We start from the raw sequence: 23,930 nt of genomic DNA on the forward strand, positions 1-23,930 counted from the left end.
ATAAAAAATCTGCGTCGACAAATTTACATAATCGATGTCATCGATTATTTCAACTAATCGGTGCAGCCCTAATGACATCATCAGTTTGAAGGATGTTTTTTGCACCATCCATGGTCAGAGTGGTGTCTCCGTGCATCTGTGTGAGCGTGCTCATGTGACATGTTGCATGACGGCCTGCTAACTCTGCAGCACGTTCAGAAATAGAGGTGGCRAAGTGATTCACCAGGACCACGAGAGCAGATGCAAGTGTTGCTAATTAATCATTCGCGCTGCAACACCGTGCCACAACACATGAGGATGATGGGAACGGTGACAGCATCCTGAGCCCACAGATGCCTCTTACATGATTCATACTGTTTGTCTCTCACACATTAGAGAGCTTCCAACCTGAGGGGAAAAAATAAAACAACTATTTATTCTATTCTGCAATCTGCTCAGGCACAAACTATATATTTAAGGTTTGAAAAAATATATATATAAAGTCATTATAGTTGTAGGTTTGTCCTCACCCTGTGGTGTAAGGTATGTTGATGCCTCCTAGATTGATGCTCTCACAGCCCACTATGAAGAGCGTGGAGAAGCAGAGCAGAGACACCCCGCTGCAGATCATGGCCAGCTTTGCGGACTCCCTCGCCCCGAGCTTCAGCTTCTTGATGATGTAGCCCCCCAGCACAATACCCACGCCGGCGCTGGGCACAATGATCAGACCTATGAGACCAAAGAGAACAGGAAAATCTGACGAGATGAAGGAAGTGCTGCAGATAATACAGAGAAAAAAATATAAATCTTTGTTGAGCTTGGAAAATCCCACTGAGACCACAGGTCTGTTTTAAAAGGGAAGTCTGAACCTGAAGGCAGCCTCAGCTTGCAGGTTTGTGAACTTTTATGTCTACTGTTTTGGTCAGCTTCTAACACCAGGGCTGTGTCCAAATTCAGGGGCTGCAGMCTCAGAAGGCTTACGTCACAGCGCCACACCGGAGGTTGTCCAAATTCGAAGACTCCTCCCATGAAGCTGACAAATGCGTCCTTTTTTTTGCCCAGATTTGAGGGACGGGTCCGATGGATCCTTCTTGGACCACTATATCCTATAATGCATTGCGTGCCATTGTGCAAAACTGACTTTTTTCAGCTGTATATCATGTTATAAAGTCATTCCCTCATCAAAAACATTACCAGAGTGTTGCTTTGACTCATTCATGCATGTTTGAAAAATCCTTGAATCTGTGTGGTAGCCATGTGGAGCTGCCTAAACTTGCTGATACAAAGCTCCACTCATTTACACAAAGCTCCTCCCTGGAGCTCAGTCTGCAGCTGAGCATCCCTCCCCCCACACAGCTCCACCAGACTAGCAAAACATATCTTAAAAATAGTGAATGTTCATGATTTCATTGCAAAACAGAGCTTCATAATGATTTATATTTATAGTTTCTTCACAACAATTAGCCTAACATTGACGTATATGTGAGAGTATGATACCAAGCTGAAACGTCTTGTAAGAGCCTCTGTACTCACACTGGTTCTTCAGAAAATCTACTTTCAGGATCCAATGTGGGATCATTTGAATAAGGTACAACTGTATACTGAGTTGTAATTTTCCAAAACAGATACTATATTATGTTGCTTCTTTTTGTACGACAAAAGATAAACCTTTATTGTCGTTGTACAGAGCACAATGAAATCACAGTTCAGACACAACGCTCCTACAAAATGGTTTAAACTGCATGAAGCACTGTTTTGATGACRTGCTGAAGTGGTAGTGTCAGAAACAGTAGAGGTGTTTAAAGACACAGAGACCAATTTCAAAACATTTAGCTTTTTATTTTTGATATATACATAATTTTCATAACAACTAAAAGGTAACATATTTACTTGATTGTGGTATAGAATTGAATTATGTGCCTGGAAAATATATAATACCCCCTCCAGCCTTTAGGGAATTTCAGCTACTACCACATCAAATAGCCTAATCTGTGAAACTGACTAAGTTATAGCYATTTTTGTGTTTTTTCAGGTCACTTGGCTGTGACAGAAACAGTAACCAGTTGCAGATGTCTGTCCAATAATTAATTTCTGAATGTTCCAATAAATTATTTCCAGAGGTTCGGAGATACTTTACTAAGACAAACACATGTAGACAAAAACACTGTCTTCATTTTAAAAAACTGTGGCGTTCAGCTGATTTAAACAGAAAAGCCAGCGTGACTTCCCCTTCATAAACTAAGAGTAAAATAACCAGGACAAGCTTTGTTGTATCAGGGTGACGGGAGGTTAGCAGTGAGTCACTTTAGTCTCTGACATTTGCAACAAGCCCACTAAATCTACACAAACTGACAGCATAAAACTAGTCAGATGCACCGGGAGCTAAGTGTCATCATGCAGGAATTATGGCTCAGGGCAGTAGCACGTGGCAGCCTTCGAGTTCATCCAGAAGCTCGCACAAAAATGATGAGGTCAGTCAAAGGGGGTYGGACTTTCCTCAGGAAGTGCATGAGCAAAGAAAATGACAAAAGTACAAAGAAATGTCATCTGGCAGTGGCTGCTGTGTTTGTGAGACAAACACATGAATGGAGTAGAAGAGACAAAGCACACAGTCACAACCAGACAACAGACTGGCGAATTATCATGTAAGTGCATGTTTCTGTGCTAAAACCATGTGCTTTCCACAACACACACTTAAATATACTCACAGTGACACACACATATAAACACTATTACACAGGATTAAACACTGTGCGAAGGGTTTAAAGGCTTTATCTGGATTAACAGCTCTGCTGACTTTAATGTGAGAGAGGGTTTTTTTCCAACGTGTGCCGGATGATGCACTGCAGACGTCCCAGAAACAAATAACAGACGCCCACGAGAAATGCAACAAACAACAACAGGAATGAAAGGTGCAACTTTGAAAAGAGACAAAGAAAGGGCGCCAACCAATGTGGGGAAAACCTGTGGCTGAGAGGAGCGTATATAATATGTTTTAGTTCWATTTCTGCAATAAAGTTTGGTTAACACTTTGCAGCTCTTTAAACTTGCATGCAACAGATTCATAAATGTGGTAACTTCTGTGGCTGCAGTCTTCACCTTCATGTTGATTCATCAGCCTCTGAGGCTATTCAAGTTCAAGATAACTTGATGCTACAAACTTCTTTTTATGACAACAAAAGTAGTGTTACAAGGCTGACGCCTTTTTATTTCATTTTATTAAAATAGTGAAACGTTATGTTCCAGTAGAGCTGTGTGTATATCTCTCACACTCACACACACACACACACACACACACACACACACACACACACACACACAGTAACGTCCGCTCTAACATATCATTAATGATCGTTCAGGGCAGGAAGGCTGTGAATGATAATTTCAACACAATAAATGCATTGTTCTAACACATCTAACATCAGAAGGTTATTCTTCCCACAAAAATGTTGGACATTATTTTGATTTATTTTTAAAAGAGGCCTTGAAGAAACAACCTGAATTTTATTTGTGATATACCTCATTTTATTATTTATAAATGAAAAAGCTAAGGAGCTAGGATCTGGTTTACAACACAACACTAGTTTCTTTCTATTAGGTTTTATTTTGTAAAAACCTCTGTCAACAAAGCATTCATCAAATCAGTTCATCGTTTTAGTTTAACATTTTTCTTAGACTGCTGGACAATGATTAATACATGTTTTACRAAGGATTTGATTTGAGGTTAAGTTTTTGACACTGTTGAATTTTCAATAAAGCACAAATAAAATTAACACAAATTGACAATTTGAGAACACCGTTTTAATTAGCGAAACCTGAATCAAGTTTAGGTTATGAACTCAATGTCAGTATGAACAGTTCTTTTTAAAATGAAGACTTACCTCAGTGTTTCATAAACAAAATTAAAAAAAACTAATTTAAAGAAACCTTTAGAGGAGGATGCCTATCGCAAATTAGGTTTCGTCATTAGTTGGTTAGCTTTTAAATAAATTCATACATATATTTTTTCTCAGAATTATATGAAGATAAGCATTTATAATATCATTCAATTTGTTTAAGAACCAACTGCTCCGTCAGAACATCAGTTATAAATGAGAAAACTGAATCTGTCGACCTACAGATAAAATAACAAATAATGGGTTAAACAAATTCTTCAATTTCCCTGTCAATGTTTGATGTGTTTTTCCTTATTTTTTTTTTATTAAATATGAAAAACTTTTGCTTAAAACTTTCTAAATTTGATTTTAAATATACTAGCCATTTGGTAAAACAAATTAAAATCACAATACAAAACAAATTTTACATTTTATTTATAAAGAAAACATCAGCGTTCTCAAAGGAAGCTCTGCCATCAAAAGGAGAGCCCTCAAACCCCTCTCGTCTCCGACCATCATCACAATCAAGTGTCTTGGCAACATTCAGGTAGCCATTGCAAACGCAACACCCATTTCCTCTGACCCTTTGTATCTTGGCAACACTTGCATGTATTGTGTACGTTTCTGTGTTTTGAAGGAACCGTGTTAGCCAGAGAAGTCTGACACAAAAACATATAAGCACACATCCTTTAAGGCCATTATTAAAGTTTTCAATCACTTCTTATAATAATCCTGCCACCAGATTAGTTGTTTATTAGCGACGCTGGCTCAAACACAGCTGAGGGATTAGGCTGGGTCTTTGTGCTCCCTGCAAACCATACACCGTGCACAAACTGCTGACACAACTGAGTGTGTCTGTTGCATTAATAAAGACTTTAGTGGCAAAGCTTATCAGTAAATATAATCGACAGGGTTTAATGAATTCTTACATTTTTTACAAGCTAATGAATAAGAAGCTCAACATGAGCACTGAACATCTCTGATGGTATTTATTTACCATTTCTAATACTTTACACATCAGTATAAAGGCAATAATAAAATAAAGAGCCTTTTGACTTCTTCCTAATTAACCACTGATGCCATACTGCAGAGCGTCGTTCATCCTTGATGGTGGCCCAYGGGGGACCGTTCCTGTACTCACTCACAAACAACCCAAACACAACACTGACTTAGCTGTAAGACTGAAGMAGATTTCATTAAAGTAATAAAATCTTTAATAGAATTCTGATGTAGAGGACCCAAATTTTAAAAAACAAAAAAGTAAAAAGTGGGATTTACCTGTGTATATGCTGGCGTTGGAGGCAGGAATGCCGAACTGGGACTCGATGAATTTGGGAATGAAGGTGATGAAGGCTGTGACAATGGCACACTCAGCTGTGTAGGACAAGCTGACGAACAGGAACGTCACGTTGCTGAGGATTCTCAGCGCAGCCTTGGGGAGGTCTGGGACCAAAAATAAAAAATAAAACAGTAGCTTTAATACCTTTAAAGTGTAATTAAACCCAGCCAGTTTATTGTCAACCCAACCCTTCCCAATCTAAACAGAACTTATAATAATAACATGAGCAGATACTTCATGAAAAACAAAACGGCTTCTCTTTCAGGAACCGAGCTCAACCATGTCTCATTAGTCTGGGTAGGCATTTTCCTTTCACGCAACAATGCAGAAGCAAATAAAAACCTGAATACACAAATGTTACATGATGTTCAATATTAAAATGTTAACAAATGAGCACAATTTAGACATCAACACTCTTTAATTTCCAGTCTACCTTTAAATTTTGTTATTCTGGGCCCTTTATGCCTGTTTGAGGGTTGTGTGCAAGTGATGAAGAACTCACATTTGATCACTAAAATAGTACAGAATAGAGCATACTGTATATTACAGAGTGTACCAGCTTTAGCTTCTACACTGATGAAATGCTTGTAGTGGTTTTGTCTGTTATTAGAAGTGAAGACTCCTACTGCCAGGGGAAATCAAACAATCATTAGCAGCTGATCGACCATTTTCCAAGTCTATTCAACAACTCTGCATGATGTCAGCCTGTAACAGTAAAAAGCTTTATACACAAATTGCTACATTTAAAAATAGGAACTTTGAGTTATTGAGCAATGAAGCACATTTTTTTTCATTTGTAATGTGTGTCCATGAACTAGTCTGGGAAAGTGCATGTCATCAAGAACAATGGCAAATATGTCAAAAATGCTTTCCTGCCAATATTCTGCACTGGAGCATGCAAGGCTGCATATTTTGCCTCAAGGCTGGCAAAAATCTGTGGTCGCATTTCTTCATCTTAAGAACAGAAAAAAGGAGACACTTCATGTAGGGGCGCCACAGTAGACRTATCTGTATCGAACCGTTCAATGCACTGCTTTAGGTTCAATACACACAATGTATCAAATAATACATCCATCCATCCATCCATCCTCTGTACACGCTTATTCCTTTTCAGGGTCGCGTGGGTCACTGGTGCCCATATCCAGCAGTCACAGTGCGAGGGGCGGGGTTACACCCTGGACAGGTCGCAAGTCCATCACAGGGACACACATAGAGACAAACAAGACAAACAACCATTCACTCTCTCACTCACACCCGGGGACAATTTAGAGTTATCAATTAACCTAACAGTCATGTTTTTGGTCTGTGGGAGGAAGCCGGAGTGCCCGGAGAGAACCCACGCATGCACGGAGAGAACATGCAAACTCTACCCAGAAAGGTCCCCGGACCGGGATTTGAACTGGTGACCTTCTTGCTGAGAGGCATCAGCTCTACCATCTGAGCCACCATGCCGCCTAAAAAAAATCCAGGGACGCCAAATCAACTAGGTAAAATTAGAGGCTTTAAAATCTGTTATTTAAAAATGAGAAGTCTTGTACCTAAACTGGATGAATTCAAAGTAATACTTGCTCAGACACAAGCACATGTTATGGCTATATCAGAATCATTGCTGACTCCTGCTATACCAAATTAGTTTTTTACAGTTGAAAATTATTCCTTGTATCGTAGAGACCGTACTGATAGGCTTGGAGGTGGTGTTGCAGTTTATGTTCACAAGAAATAACTCATATTCTATAATAGAATTGTCAACTGAGTCTGAATCTCTGCAATTAGAAATCAAGYTTACAMATCACCTTTCAGTAACGGTTGTTGTTACATATAAACCTCCAAGTGTTAATTCAACTAAATATTTAGAGCAGCTCACTGACATTATAAAAGGCATAAAATCAAAAGAATTTGTGATTCTTGGTGATATCAATATGAACTGGGCTGATAAAACTTCAAAAGGCCTGAAAGCAAAGTCTTTAAGCTTAGGGCTTCAACAGTTAATTAAAGTACCAACAAGATTTGGCAAGACATGCAATTCCATTTTGGATCTTATTTTCACAAATCGATCCTCCATATATGGCATATCTGGAGTTATAAATACAAATATATATACAAATATAAATAGTCTTGGATCATTCACTTATTTATGTCATTAGAAAAAACCTTAAGAAACCTACAGGTCATGTGCATAATTTCATTAAAAGGATTCCAAAATCAAAGTTACCCATGTTTCATGCTGAGATTGAGAATACGAACTGGAATGAGGGTATTTCTCTGTCAAATCCAAATCGCTTTTTGTCAAATTTTTATGATAAGTTGGAGACGATACAGGAAAAATATATTTCAACTTGTAAAGTTCCAGTCTGGAAATATGAAATTCCATGGTTGAACGCCTCTATAATACATCTCCTAAAGTTGAAAGCTTMTTCAATGAAAACTTATAGAATATCAAAAACTTCTGAAAATCKGTCTCGTTTAAACAGTTACCGAAATAAATGTGTTGCTGAATTACGCAAAGCCAAACAACAATATTTTAAAAATCWAATTATTTCAGCCAGTAAGAATCCAAAAATATTATGGGAAACGATTAAGTCAGTGACTGGTGAAAGTAACAATAAAACATTTAATAACAGTTCACAAATCTCAGTAAATGGACTTCTTGTTTCTGATCATGAAAAAATTGCTAACTTATTTAATGAATATTTTATTTCTTCAGTAAGGACATCATTTCCGGGACAAGCTAATAGTTTAAAGTTATTTAAACATCCTGACACTTCAAAGCAATTTTCATTTTCTGAAATTTCAGAGTGATGTTTTGAATACACTCCAATCTCTAAATGGCTCACATGCATTTGACAAATATAAGATAAAYATGGATTTCTTGAAAATGCATGCCAACACTTTTTTACCATTGTTTCATCATTTGCTTAATTTATGTATTGTGCAGTGTATTTTCCCTGATGCCTGGAAGTTTGCTCAGATTACTCCCATTTTTAAATCTGGTGATCCAACCGAAGTTTCAAACTATCGGCGAATTTCTGTTCTTCCTATTTTTCTCAGTTACTTGAAAAAACATTATTTAATCAACTACTTCAGCATCTAGAAGCTAATAATATGCTAAGCAATAGCCAACATGGTTTCCGCACGTCAAGGTCAACCATGTCTGCATCAATTTTATTCACTGAACAAATACATGCTGCTTTGAACAAAGGTTAAGTAACTGGTGCTGTATATATTGATTTTCGTAAAGCGTTTGACACAGTTGATCATTATACTCTCTTACAAAAGTTGATTTCTTTTCAACTTTCATCATCTGCATTACGAATGTTTTCCTCTTATTTGACTGATAGGTGTCAGGTTGTGAAACATGGAAGCTCTGTGTCCGGGTCTCTGYCCTGTTCCGTGGGAGTTCCACAGGGTAGCATACTGGGCCCATTGCTTTTCTTATTATACATAAATGACCTTCCAAAAATATTGAAGTATTCAAATATTTTAATGTATGCTGATGATACTGTTCTTTTTTGTCTGATTTCAATATTGAATCTATTAATAGTCAGTTACAAGCAGATCTTCAGACATTTCATGGTTGGCTTCAAGATAATCTTTTGTCAATTAATGTTAAAAAAAACTGTGTGCATGTATTTTTCCTCACCCAGGAGACATTTCAATATAACAAATCAACTCACTTTTTTAAACAAACCCCTTGATACTGTCACTACCTACAAACATCTTGTTTAGGACATTTTTAACTGTTTACAATGTGGGTGAGAATGTAACTGGTGCCTTTTTAGAGTCTTTTGTGATAAATAACACACTTGTTTATTGCTTATTGCAAACAAATCGGATCTCCAGTCTGATTGGATCGTCTGATTTGCTCCATCGTTCATTTTTGTTCCATCTCAAATGGGTACAGAATGACATCTAAATGAAGGGTATGCTGTTCTGAAACAAAAAACGTCAGCAGTTTTCTCTTGCATTAAATCCACACAAGGCACCTCTGCAGAATTTATGTCTTCCTATATATGAATGATCCTTTTAGCGCTCTACAGATGGATGCATTTTATCATGAAGCACTAAGATTCATAACAGGTTGTAAACTCTTCACTCACTGCTGCACTTTGTATTTTCCAAGTTACCTGGCCAACAGTGTCCATTCACAGACTTTGAATTGTTATATATTTTTAATTTCAAATTCACCTTTGGCTTTCTGCCAACATWTTTATCAAACAATATGCCACCTATAACAAAGCAGCTACAGCCTACGCCCACAGTCTTTGATTACTTTAACAGTTCCCTCAGTATGTGCAGAGCTCAAAGACAATTTCTAACACTGCTCTTTGTCTTGTAACAAATTAAACCATGACCCGAATTTCTCCTTACAGTTTGATTATAATGGATTTAACATTTATTTAAGGAAAACTAAAGAAAATGAAACCCCTTTTTGATATTTTATCCTGCTTTGTTTGATACTAGGCCTGACACAAATCAATCCAATGATGTCACAATAAATGCGATGAGGTCAAAAAATAAAATTAGGCTGATAATTTTCATTTGCCGGCTTGTATGTTTTCTTCACATCCCCCCTTTTTAGAGTAGAAAGAAGTGAACTCTTGGATTAGGTATTTGCCTGGCTCATGGTCTCATAACCGTTGTAGAACGAGAACTGGATTTTATCCAGAGGAGCGTCTTTGGTTTTCTGACGAATTTCTTTCATCTTGCATGCCTCAAGACGCATACAGAATAAACTATGCTGGCTTGGATAGAGGTGAGTAGCAATGGTGGGGACAATTTTTGACCATTTTCTCGGTACACACAGCCTGGTGAAGACCCACTGTTCCTTATGGGGACAAAAGCTTGGTCCCCATTGGGGGAAATACGATTAGTGGGTCAGAGGTTTGGTTTAGGACTAAAGTGTGAATTGAGTTTAGGTTAGGTTTTGGGTAAGGTATGTACTGCGGGAGTTAGGTTTAGTGTAAGGGGTCAGAGTTAGGCTATGGAAATGACCAGTAAATGAATGGAAGTCAATACAAAGTCCCCATGAGGATAGAAGAACAAACATGTGTGTGTCATATTTTTTTTAAATGGTCTAAAAACGATATAGTTTGTTGCAATAATTTTCAAGACAATTTATAGTTCAGCAAAATACGTTATCCTGACAGGCCTATTTTGCAATACTGTATATTGTTTGAATTGTAGCAACCAATAAATCTGCAACTGCATCCTTTATATTTGAAACAGGTCCAACTTCAGAATAAGCAATGTGTCTAAATGACATTACCAACACACAGATATAAAAAAAAAAATATTATAAAAAAATAGCCTTGACAATTGGCAGTTTGTTACAATAGATCCAAATGCTAACAAAAAAACGTTAGGCTGCAGGATAAACACAAACTTTAGTTCTGAATGTTCAGAACCAGTAAAGAATCTTGAACAGTTTGAATGGTATATGCTGAATTGATCGTGGTAACATACCAGCTRAAAAGTCTGCCTCTGCATTTCTAATCCCGTGAGGTAATTAATCACTTACTGAGACGTGGTTATGATGCACTGTGTCAGCAGTCATTTTCCCAAGCCTTTGAACCTTTCTAGGAAAACTGCTTTCTCACAGCAGCAGACCCAAAGCCTGGAACATTCCACAATCAGAATGTTGTCCCCCTGACATGCATTACTGAATGCATTTGATGTTAGCCGTTTTCAGTGTTTGCTTGTGATATCTTTCACAGAAAATGCTGAATTTGTGCAACGGACAAACAAGCATACCTCAACAGAAGGACACGTACAGTACTAAAATACATTCAGGATCCACACATTGAAGTGCCTGAGTCTGCAAAATTGGCCGTGGTTTGCACAGCAGCCCAAAACATCCCGCTGAGACAAATAAAACAGCAGCTGAGCAAGCAGCGATCTGACGAAGCTGTAACGCATTCGCACTGCGTGCATCTCCAAGACAAAGCACTGTTTTGACTGGCCCGGTTGTGCACATAAGCATTAATTTTTGTGTGTGGAGCCACAATAAATACATGGTTGAATTTGCACGGAAAAAAGCATACACTAGGAAAACAAGAAAGATGCTTTTTAGCTGCGCTATGCAGCCTGTCTACTCCTGTGTGTGGAAATGTGACTGAGGTCCCCTGAGAGCTAATTTAAAAGAGAACCATGAGCAAAAACGAGACAAGAGGAACCTGGGAAATACCAAAGCAGGAGAGAGCTCATCTGGGGAAAACAGGGAGATTCCTGGCATATTGGACTCGGAAAAGACTTGAAAATATTCTGGCTTCAGTGTAAAATGGTCCCTTTTTAATATCCATTTACTTTAAGCCCCCAATACTCTTCCACACTAGTTCGTCATCAATCAGTTATATMTTTACAGAAGATCTTTGTGACTCTTCTGTTACTGGATGAGTAATCCCCAACACTGAGTGAATTATATCCTGTTTGCACATCAATAGCTCACAGTTTATTTATGAAAAGTACTAACATCAGCTCAGAATTTAGAGGTGAAAGGATCACTTTCTCACCTTTGATATCCTTTCCAAAACCCATAGAGGATGACACATTTTGATCTTTGCTACTCGACTTCTCTTTCATCACGTCGTCATCGCTCGACACGTCGCCCGGTGAGCCCATCTTTTTCTTCCTCTTCCTCTTCTTGTGACGCGGAGGCAGCTTTTTGGGGAAGGCAAACATGGGGAAGATGACCAGGAGCATAGCGACGGCACACAGGAGGAAGCCGCTCCACCTGGAAGAAATGAAACAAGAGTGGGATGGAAAATAATTCAAAACAGGGAGCACATATACTGAAACGTGATGGTACTTGGGTCTCCATGTATAATTACCAGTTGCCAACAAAGCGAGGGTCGTTCTGGTCGATGTTCACAACAGTTTTAGGGTCAACATAGAACCCAATGAGGACACCTCCCAGCAGGTAGCCAGCAGCAGGTCCCAGGGCTCCCATCACGTACATAATAGCTAAAAACAAAAGACAAAACCAATCAGAAACATTGACTTAACACTGCTTTAAAAATTAGCAAGATTTTTTAAAGTTTTGACAAAAATAAAACCCTTGTTATACTGTATATGTATCCCATAATAAGGACTGCTTTAGCACTTATATTTTTGTCCACTTTCCTCCTTAATAACCTTCTGCTCAATGTTTATTTGCCTTAGACCTTCAGGGCCTGTTTATTACCTCTGATTCCTCATTCACCTCATTCAAAGCATGTGTTCTGTGAGCAGTGGGAACTCTCCACCATCCCTGAGGTTATTCCTTACAGCTTCTGAAGTGTCTGTAAAAACCGACCTGGAAGCTCCAGAGTTCTCACCTAAGGGTGTACCAGCAAACCACAGTGCAATTTGCGGTGAAATATTAATCCTCTGGGGTCTTAAATCATCACCAAGGTGAGGGAAATGTGCCACAGTTTAGCCACAGGGAGACAGAAAACTCATTAAATTTAGATAACCTTAGTTGGACAAGTGGAAAACTCTCCTGCGGACATCCAGCAGGGAGGCCAGTCAAAACCATTTACGGGTTGAAATACGGGGCAAACTTTCTATAATTACACATGATGGAACATTGTTGGAATTGGGAATGAGTGTGCGCTTGTGTGAACTTGTGAGTCGATGGTTTAAAACTTTCTTGTTGCGTGTATGCATATGCTTAAACATGTTTTTGTGCGTGCCAAATTTCGCACCCACACCAACATTTCTGGTATATTTCCTCTTAGAAAATAGCAACAAACCAAATGCTGCTGCCCTCACCTCCCACATTTACGCACACCTTCAAAATGCTTCTGTAGCTTCATTTATTTCTCTCAAAGCTTGTTTTCTTGGATGACAGCACCAAACCCCATCAGTGTGCTGGTGTTTGCAGTCTGTGTTTGGTTGCAAAGGCAGCAGGTGTGTTGTGTGTCCAAACCAGCACTCAGAAGTCTAATCTCTCCCGAGACCAAAAGAACATATCTCCCAGCCAGATTGCATAATAGCTGCATGCACACACACATTTCACCCGCCAGCAAGTAGGTTTACTTCAGTTTGAAATGAAAACTGTCTTCTGTAAGACCATCTCTTATAAATTCATATAAGGTCCTGTGGAAAGACTAAAAATATCTTATCTGTGTTAGTTGTTTAAAAAGAACTCAGTTTACGGAATCTACAGAAAAACCTAATCTTTTCCCCAAACCACTTTTAAAAATATCTAAATATTCACTCTAAGCATACACCGGGTAAAATAAGTATTGAACATGTCACCATTTTTCTCAGTAAATATATTACTAGAGGAGCTAATGACATRAAATTTTCACCAGATGTYGGTAACAACCCAAGTGATCCATACATACAAAGAAATCAAACCATAAATGTCCAGAAATGAAGTTATTTGTAATAATGTGGAATGGCACAGGGAAAAGTATTGAACATGCTTACTGAAATTTATCTAATACTTTGTAAAAAGCCTTTGTTGTCAATGACAGCCTCAAGACGCCTCCTGTATGGAGAAACTAGTGGCATGCATTGCTCAGGTGTGATTTTGGCCCATTCTTCCACACAAACAGTCTTCAAATCTTGAAGGTTTCGTGGACCTCTTCTTTGAACTCTGATCTTTAGTTCTTTCCATAGATTTTCTGTTGGATTCAGGTCAGGTGATTGGCTGGGCCATTCCAGCAGCTTTATTTTCTTTCTCTGAAACCAACTGAGAGTTTCCTTGGCTTTGTGTTTGGGCTCATTGTCTTGCTGAAATGTCCAGCCATGTTTCATCTTCATCATCCTGGTAGATGGAAGCAGATTTTTATCAAGAATGTCTCTGTACATTTTTCCATTCATCCTTCCTTCAATTATTTGAAGTTTGCCAGTACCRTATGCTGAAAAACAGCCCCACACCATGATGTTCCCACCTCCAAACTTCACTGTTGGTATGGTGTTTTTGGGCTGATGTGCAGTGCCATTTGACCTCCAAACATGAGGTGTATTATGGCATCCAAACAGTTTAGTTTTGGTCTCATCTGACCAGACTATATTCTCCCAGTATTACACAGGCTTGTCTAAATGTTGTGCAGCAAACTTTAAAGGAGCTTCAACATGCTGTTTCTTCAGCAGTGGAGTCTTGCGTGGTGAGCGTGCATACAGGCCATGGTGGTTCAGTGCATTACTTATTTTTTTCTTTGAAACAATCATACCTGCTAATTCCAGGTCTTTCTGAAGCTCTCCACAAGTGGTCCTTGGCTCTTGGACAACTCTTCTGATAATTCTTTTCACTCCTCTGTCAGAAATCTTGTGAGGAGCACCTGGTCGTGGTCGGTTTATGGTGAAATGATGTTCTTTCCACTTCTGAATTATGGCCCCAACAGTGCTCACTGGAACCTTCAGAAGTTTAGACATTCTTCTGTAACYGATGCCATCATTATGCTTTGCAACAATAAGGTTGTGAAGGTCTTGAGAGAGCTCTTTACTTTTACCCATCATCAGATGGCTCTTGTGTGATACCTGGCCATCATTTGGGACTGAACAAATGAACCAGCTGATATTAACTTGCACTGACAAGGGGCAGGCTTGCTTTCTAATTACTGAGAGAGTTCAGCTGGTGTCTTGGCTTTCCATGCCTTTTTACACCTCCCTTTCTTCATGTGCTCAATATTTTTCCCCCTGTGCCATTCCACATTATTACAAATAACTTAATTTCTGGACATTTATGGTTTGATTTCTTTGTATGTATGGATCACTTGGGTTGTTACCGACATCTGGTGAAAATTTCATGTCATTAGCACCTCTAGTAATATATGTACTGAGAAAAATGGTGACATGTTCAATACTTATTTTACCCGCTGTAATAAAAGGCATCCATTTCTAGTTTCAGATCTTTAATTTTCCTTTTTTGAAAGTGGATTACAAAAGCCATGTTCTTTGTAATAGAAAGACCCAAACAACATCCCAAAGCACAAATTCTTATCAAATCTTAATGAAATCACTTGTTCATTGTACAAAACCTCTTATCAGCAGAAAACAGGGTCTATGTTATAATGGAAAACAACAATGGGCTCCAAAGACTGTTTAAGGTTCTACACAAATGCAAAAATAAATTCCAAAAGGAAAGAATGAAGTATTTGCATAAAATATACATTTTAGTTTGTGTACAAACTGTGTTGCAGCAGCTGCAACAAGCAGTCTCATTCCCATAAAATCTACGTTAGAAGTAGGATCCCTTTTCCACAAACCATAAAAATAAAAGTTAAAAAAAGACAGGTTCAATTCCGCTGTCATTTCCTGTCTCTTTCACCATTTTTGTCACATATCTTATATCATCTTTTTAACTTCTTTCACTGTCATTTTTCATTTCCTGCTGCCTGGAGAGTCAATTCACCGCAGCAGTGAAAGCATTCACAAAGTAACAGGATATTACCACCCAGAGACACTGAACAATAAATTATAGCTGGAAAGGACACCAATGGGTCTTTTACTATCTCAATCTTGAAATTTAAAAAAAAATTCTCACAAGCAATGGTATCGAAACCAAGTGATTCTTGCCAGAGAAAACCATCAAATAATTAGCGCTGAAAAAGCTTGAATAATGGTTACATTTGACAGTGACTGCGATGGCTCATCTTTATTTATTTTTCTAATACAAGAGCTGTGGAATAACAACTGATGAACCATCATAAAAATGGTTAAAGATGAATTCRTTACAACTGGGCTGCAAGTTGCAACTAACTGAGAAAAATGTGAGGTTCAAATTTATGCTCTTATACAACACAAACCCAAATTCATTACAGAACTGTTTCCACTGAGCAGAACTCTCAGTTGTTTAAGTTCTGATTGGAAATAGAGATAACCTTAGAATTGCAAAATTTAAAACCTAGATAAATTCACAGAACACATTAAGATGAACACGTTTTTTTATTAGAGAGCAGCAACTATTCACATATAAAACACCATCCTTTTAGCATATCCTGGCTTGAGTTTGATAGACCAGGTGCATCCATCCAGGCAGAGGTTAACCGCCACATATGGTACTTTGGTTGCCCTCCAAACTCCATCCTCCAGGAATGGCTGTTTTATTCCCTTTGGGGAAGTGTGTAGCTCCGTCATCCATCATTTTAACAGTGCTCTGCTCTACTGGAGGACAAAAGGGGGTCACATAAACCGTGCCTTACTCGTTACTTTACCCTGCCCTCTTGGTATCAGGAGAGGTCAGTTCAGGACCAGGTAGTGGAAGGTATTTGAGGGCCAGGGCATGGCCACAGGACTGGGGAATATGCTGGCACAGCAGCAGTGCTCCACACAAACTCAACACACAAGGCTGTGGGTGGCAGACGTCACAGGCCTGCAGGAAATGAATGCCAATGAAGATCGCGTGGCGCCCACAGGCTTACTTAAATTATACAAAAGACCTTCAACCAGCAGCACCTGAAGGACAAAACAATAAGGACTGCTTTTTATGCTTTCTAAATGTTTAGAGGTAACGGTTTAGCAGATTATCAATGCAGTTATCAGCTTTTTGTTTATGTAAAGATTACATCTAAATTGCATTTGGGGTAAATATGATACTGAGGAAGAATTTGAGCTGTGTGTCAAAGAAATCTAATCAGAAAACAATGTTTATCATGCTTCTCTAAGGTTTGTTACTAACTGTAAAGCCTTGACCCATCATTGTGAACTGTATGTTTGTCGACTGGGACATTGGTACACTTTATAAGGCGTCCTGATGCATCTCAGTAATCCAGGTAAAAAATCAAAAGAAAAAAATTGTATAGGTCCTCTGGACGGGTTCTTCTTTAATGAAACGTTTCGTCTCTCTTCCAAGAGACTTCTTCAGTCTGAGAGTTTCAGGCAAAATTCAGGCTTTTGAGTCCTGCCTCCTTTATAAGGCCATTCATGGGCTGTTTCCTTCCTACAACTATGAATTAGTCAAAGCACGAAGAAGAGTTGATTCTTACTATTTGCGTTCAAATGGCCTTTTCTTGCTCTCTTTTCTAGCCTGGCTCTTGCCTTCCTACGCAGCTCCGCTCTACTCTAGTTTCGCTTCTCTGCTCCGTCTGGCATTTCTCCCATAGACAATGATTTCACTGGCAGATTTTTTAGCCGAACCAATCAGAGAACAGAATGTTGATTTTCTGCGCACTGTCTGCTTGTAGTTTATTTTACCTGGGCCAATCAACAAACAGAAGGCAGGGTTTTGAATGATGTCGATTTTCTGCGCAGTGTCTGCTAGTTAGTTTAGCATACGGCAGTGGAGGAAGTGAATGAAGCCAGTCTGTGTTGATAAGGCTTCCAAATTAAGTTAAATTTGTCTGACAAAGCAGCAGCTCTCATTTACAGTCGTCTCGTTCGGCTCTGTACTTTTCTCCTCTCAGTAGGGTTGTTTACAGCGCACACAATTTCCAGTTAGTTTCTCAACTTAGCCTCTTTCACAGCGACATACACACACACTTCAGCAGAGGCCACACCTCCAGCAAGAATTGCTTCTCTATAGCCACGAGTCCAGACCCTCGTATGAAGCAAAGTGAAGGACAAGGGTCTGGTTTTTACCAGGCTATCTCTTTTCCAGTTCTCCGCACAGAATTGGGAAAATGCTTGCAACATGTTGCAAAAAGAGTGGCGATTAACTGAACTTATTTCACTGAGCCCATTTAGGTTCAGACAGAGCAGTAGAGATGATTTCTGTTATGGCAATATTTATTTATCAAAGACAGAAATGCGTGGTCCAAGAATGAAGGTACTCCATGAGATGATCAGCTGAGTTTTATTGCAACAACAGGAAACACAGAGAACCTGGCCTGTCTCTGTGCCTCTGCCTCTCTCTGGTTCTCTCTCCACACTACTGTTGAACTCCGTTGAACACTGTCTCGAGAGGCCTCATATATATATATTAACAAACACCATTCTGTCATCTTAGCAAGATTTGATACAAGGTCAAGGGAAAACACAAAGATAAACACAAGTGATATCTAAGAATGATTACTGTTGTTAGCAAATCTTGTTCTGACTTTAATCATTATATCTGCAGATGAACAGCATGCCATGAAAACCTAGTTCATTAAAGGATGTCATGAATAACTAGCTTAAACATAAAAGTATTAGTTCTATTACAATTTCCTTAAACTGTGACCGTTTTTAATAAACATTTGTATGGCAATTTAATTGTGTCATTACTTGTTGTGTAATTTTTGCTGCCTCTTGGCCAGGACCCCCATGAAAAGGAGGTTTTTAATCTTAATCAGACCTTCCTGGTTAAATAAAAGGTTTAGGAAGCTTTACAGTGCATTGCTGCCCCCAAATTTAGTGGTTCTCCAGTGTGATGGTGAAGAATTGGGTGTCAGACAGACAAATATGACAATAACCCAAAAAGAAAAAGGCAATAAACAAAAAAGCCAGTTTTTAAAAAGACATCTGCTAGATAAGAAACTGGTCAAAGCAAAAAAATAAATAAATAAAATAAAAGCTTTGAYGGGGACAAACAAAATCTATGTGAAAATGGAGAAATGGTAGAAGAGCTGTAGTCTGTGATGACTGATCCTGCTGTGTAACTGAGTGATAAAGCTTGCTCAGCAGCATCCCTCTTATATCTAACCTTCAGGGACCAGCTCTGCTCCGTTGTCTCTGCTTTGCCTCCTCCGCACTCTGTAAATGTTCTGCTTCTAACACGAGCAGCATGACTCACCCTGAGATCGTAGGAATGAATGACGGGGAGACAGGAAAAAACAAGAATGAATTCAAAGAGCTTGTATTTTCAAAGTAGCTGCTGTAGCTTTGTGTTATTTTAGCAGGTCTTTGCAGTTAAAGGCATTTGTCATCTTGGCCGAGAATGCTATTTTAGACTACAGAACAATAAAACAACATCCTTTGGTTCTCCAACCTCTAACGAACCTTTACTCACCCTTCAAATGTGGAACGGCACAAAATGAATGAATATAATGCCAAATACATATGGCAACACAGCTAATGTACCTAACAAAGTAGTTCTCTAGTGGCAGCACTAATTAGCATAAAAAACTGGCTCTTTACGTGAATTATCGGTGGAAATTTTTCAGTTTTTTCAAAAACTATGTTTACATGGATATTGCTGTGCTTGTTGAATCCACTGTAGTTTTCATGCCAGTCAGGATTGCCAGATAAGAAATGCTGAAATACTGAATTGTACATTCATTTCTCATTTTAAAAACAGATATTGAAAACCAAAAAAACAGTTATTTTTTTATTTTAAACTCCACACATTTTTTTATCAAACTCAAAGTTTAACACAGTTGTTGAGGAAACTCAACACTGTCCTGTGGAACATGCTGCAGCTTTAAGTTCCTCACCATGGACCTCTTGGAGAAAGGCTTCATGTGCTAAAAACACCAGAACCCCCAGGAACCAGTGTCAGTGATGAACTATCTGCTGACACCTGTTAAAGAAATTTAAAATCAGTTAGATAGTGTTTATTTATTTACAGGCAACCACCTGTTATTAAAAAGTTATTCAACTAGCTCCACCAAAAATAGTCTGGTAACGACAGTGTTAAACTTCTACTTGAGAAAACAAAAAAATGGACTGTTTTACCATTTTTAAAGTATAAAATGAAAATAGACTAACGGTCCAATTGCATTTTTCAATATCTGTTTTTAAAATGAAAAACGAATGACCAAAAAGTACACTGACCTCAAAAGCTCCACAGTTTTCTAAAGACAGATCCTCTGTGCAAAATGTCTCTTATCACCCACCCATGGGTTTTTGGCCATTTTTCTCTCTTTATAAATGTCTTCTTAGTACAACAGTTGGTTTCTGGAAGTGAATATTTTATTTTTGAAAGCAAGCAGTTAAAGCAAAATGCAGCATCCGAGCGTTTTCAGCATAAACAAATACGCCACAAACTTCTGACCAACCACATGGTAAGTTCTCATGCAGAGGGGGATGAAAAGTTCTCCCTGCAGGTTGTGACAAGCAGAGGTGGAAGACTCAAAGCTGCAAACTGAACGACGCAATTTTCGTCATGAAACGGCAACAATAAGACGATTCTGACAGTTTGGATAGAATATGTGGCGGACTTGAGACATGAATTCAGAACCCTTTGGTTTCACTATGCAAATGGCTGAACTGCAGCAGACATACAAAAGTTTCTCTCAAAATCAGTGATGAGTACGCTGAGTTTCATCTATGAACATGGCACAACCAGACTGAGAAAAACAAATGTATGCAGCCCAACTTTTGAGGCTCGTTGTGGCCTTTAATACAAACTGCAGAGGTTTGAACCTGGCTCAGTAATCCTCCACTTTTTTAATGAGATTTAATGAATGAGGCGCCGCTCCACCTGCTTCTTAGCCCACAAAGCTCAATCAGCTTTTTAACAAGCCATGGATTGGAAGGCAGACAGCAATGCGGAGACCTTGGATTTGTCTCCACAGCATTACACAAAATCCACAACACTATGACTCATGTCGTATTATGCACTGCCTTTTCATTCAGCCATCACAAAATAATCAATTTTCACACCAGCTCTAGGAAAAAAAATGAATGAGCTGTTCTGCTTTATTCAATAACGTTTGATTTATAGGATACAACTCTAATATGCTGCTCTGTAGAGTTCAGATCAAGCCTAAAGCTTTCTGCAGATGACATATATATATGATAAAATGCTCTGTGCAGCTGCAGCTGTATGAAACAGAGCAGGACTGCTCTGTGTTACAGAGATCACTGCAGTCAGGTGACCTCCATGCATGAGAGACAAGAGGAAAGTGAAAGGCAATGAAACGAGGGAGTGACGGCACTGTCRTGACAACATGCTGACATAGCAGTGTCTTCTTACATGGTCTAACCTTACACTTTTGTCCATTGGGCATCTAATAGTGGATGTGGCCTCTCACAGAGACACTGTGAAGGTAGTGGGATAAAACATTAATATGCATTGGATATCTACTCAGGGCACAGCAAGAATGCAACATTGCAAAAAAATCTGTTTGCAATGAATAGACAATGTTTTTTTATGATATAACATGTCTCTGTGCAAATTCTCATTATTAGCTTTGTCGCCCAATAAGAATGTGTATATTTTTGCATTAAAGGAAAAAAAATCAGTGAGTAATGAAAAAAGTACATGGAAGCACTTTTCTAGATAATTATAACAGCCAGGATAGTAAATTACTTAGAAATTAAGAGGCAGGGTGTAAAGCAGAACAGTAGGGGAAAAAAGGCAGGGGAACATTCAAATACTGGCAGGTAGTAGAGGCAGGAGAATGAGAACAAAGTGTGGAAGATTTTTTAGTTTCCATGCACCTCAGTATTCAAAATCAACAATGAAGTCAATAATTTGTGCTGAGATAGATATTAAGACAAAGAAAATGCATCCCAAGTAGAAACAGTGTTTTAAATCAATGYCTTGCTTGGATAAGAAAATTAGTGAGGATAAGGCAAATTTAAATGAAAACCTATCACATTCAATTTTCCTTGCTCAGTTGCTAAATCAYGTTTTCTGTTATACTGTACGTTGACATACTAAATATTTTTCTCTAATATAATGCAAGTAAAGATTCAAACTTGTGCATTTTTGTGCATGTCCTGATGCATCTCAGTAATCCAGGTAAAAAGTCAWAAAGAAAAAATTGTATAGGTCTTCTGGACGGGTTCTTCTCTAATGAAACGTTTCGTCTCTCCTCCAAGAGACTTCTTCAGTCTGAGAGTTTCAAGCAAAATTCAGGCTTTTAAGCACTGCCTCCATGTGACTGATACTCACATCACATGGCTATCGTTGACACCTAATTAACAGCTATTGTTAACAGGGGGTGGAGTGATACTGCCAATGGCAGCACTGTAGGAGGGGGACAACTGAAAACGGAGGCCTCCACCTCTGTTTAATGATGGACGGTCTTTCTTTACAAAAATGGCTTCTTTTACTCCTCTCTCAAACCAACGTTCCTCTCTATCAAGAATGAGAACATCCTCATCTCTGAAAGAGTGACCGCTGGCCTGTAAATGAGTGAAAACTGCAGAGTTCTGGCCATTAGATGTAGCTCGTCTGTGTTGGGACATTCTTTTGAACAGTGTTTGCTTTGTTTCCCCGATGTATAACTGGTCGCAGTCCTCCTGGCACTTAACAGTATTTACACCCTTGCTCTGTTTGTGCCGGGGCACCGGATCTTTGGGGTGAACCAGCCTTTGCCGTAATGTGTTTTGGGGTTTGAAAGCCACTGGGACATCATGTTTAGAAAATAAACGTCTCAGTTTCTCCGAAACACCCGCAACATACAGAACAACCACTGGTTTGGGTCTGGGTTTGGGGTCTTCATTTTCACCTGAAAGTTGCATGGAATCCTGTCTGTGTTTCCTGTCTGCTTTCAGGAAAGCCCAGTCAGGATAACCACACTGCTCCAGGGCCTGTCGTGTGTGTGATTTCTCTTTCTSCCTGGCTCCTGGGTTTGTAGGGCAGGGTAGGGATGCCGTGCTTAAAAGCCTGAATTTTGCCTGAAACTCTCGGACTGAAGAAATCTCTTGGAGGAGAGACGAAACGTTTCATTAGAGAAGAACCCGTCCAGAAGACCTATACAATTTTTTCTTTTTGATTTTTGTGCATGGTTTATCAAAAATTTTCACCAAGAAATGGTCCCAATAACTAAAGAATAAACATGTATGAAATGTTCATTCAGTAATGACCCTTCATCCTGAAACAGACAGACAGGAAATTCTTGATCAGGTCCAACTGTGTGAATAAAAACATCAAAGCCATTCCAACATTCAAATTAAGATTCTGACCACCCACCGGGCTTTTGTTCCACATTACCTCCAGGCATTACAGCATAAGCCTCTTAAAGACATGACAAGTCACAAGAGGTCTTAAGAGCTTGATCAGCATCTGAGAGCTGGCTGTCTACCTCTTAACTTAAAAACTCCAGCAATGTCCTCTAACGCAGCAGACATGGCCTTAAGTTCAAATGTGGCGTGCATCTCCCTCGTGATTGAGAGGAACTACATTTTAAACAAAAATCTCTAAGTGTACATCAATTCTGTCTAAATCTTTGTCGCAGCACATGGAAAGTCTAAACAGCACACCTATTAATTTTTCATGCAGGCTGCGATGCTTTCCATGCAGGAGTTCCCCACACACACTTTGCAAAATCAAATATTTAGAAAAAGAATGAAGAGTGAGCAAAAGGGTTTTCTCTATTTTTAGCTTCTCTCCAGTTGCGGGAGAGTGCCTGAGGTACGTAGTCAGTCAACTCTCCCAGCTGTAAACATGCTTTTTCTTTTTCACTGTTCTAAGTTCTAAGAAGCAAAAACATAAAAAGTGAATGAAAAGTATAAATTGTTTAAACCAGCAATTCAGTTACTTCACAAAGAAAAAAAAACGTCGTAGCAAGCAAGTGCTCTCCTGAGGGACTCCTTCCACCCACAGTTTTTCTTTGGTGTGCATGAGCGGAGGTCACAACTCTATAGCCAAAGGAACATTTCACTCTGATCCTTTTGCTTGTCTAAGGCCTGCAGACCTGCACTGACAGCAAAAAGACAGCAACATATGCTGCTGCTGATCTGTGAGAACCCTTTTATGGGCTGAAACCTTGGAAGCGTGGATGAATGCAAAGAATGGCAAACTCTTCAAATCAGCTGGGAACGTGGTGATGGAGGACGATCCGAACCAGTGGTGCATATCAGGTCAGACCTCAGATACCCATTMTTCTGTGCTGCACTGAAAAAAAGGTGACTGGGCTTAAAAATGTAGCCCTGTCATGTGGGCAAACCAATGTTCAAGTTCAATTACCGGTTTCCAGAAGTGGAAATTGCACATAAAA

General features: G+C 39.0%; 1 protein-coding gene across 1 annotated transcript in view; it reads right to left on the minus strand.

The window, feature by feature from the left end:
- slco5a1 (solute carrier organic anion transporter family member 5A1) overlaps positions 1-23,930 on the minus strand; it is a gene marked incomplete at its 5' end in the record, with an annotated part of 46,160 nt that overhangs the window by 7,547 nt on the left and 14,683 nt on the right. The window contains 4 exon segments of the mRNA XM_014002309.1: positions 510-708; positions 5,133-5,297; positions 11,703-11,923; positions 12,021-12,153. Of these exon segments, the coding sequence (XP_013857763.1) occupies positions 510-708; positions 5,133-5,297; positions 11,703-11,923; positions 12,021-12,153 (718 nt within the window).

This window comes from Austrofundulus limnaeus, unplaced genomic scaffold (assembly GCF_001266775.1).
Source record: "Austrofundulus limnaeus strain Quisiro unplaced genomic scaffold, Austrofundulus_limnaeus-1.0 Scaffold12, whole genome shotgun sequence".
Taxonomy (NCBI): Eukaryota; Metazoa; Chordata; class Actinopteri; order Cyprinodontiformes; family Rivulidae; genus Austrofundulus; species Austrofundulus limnaeus.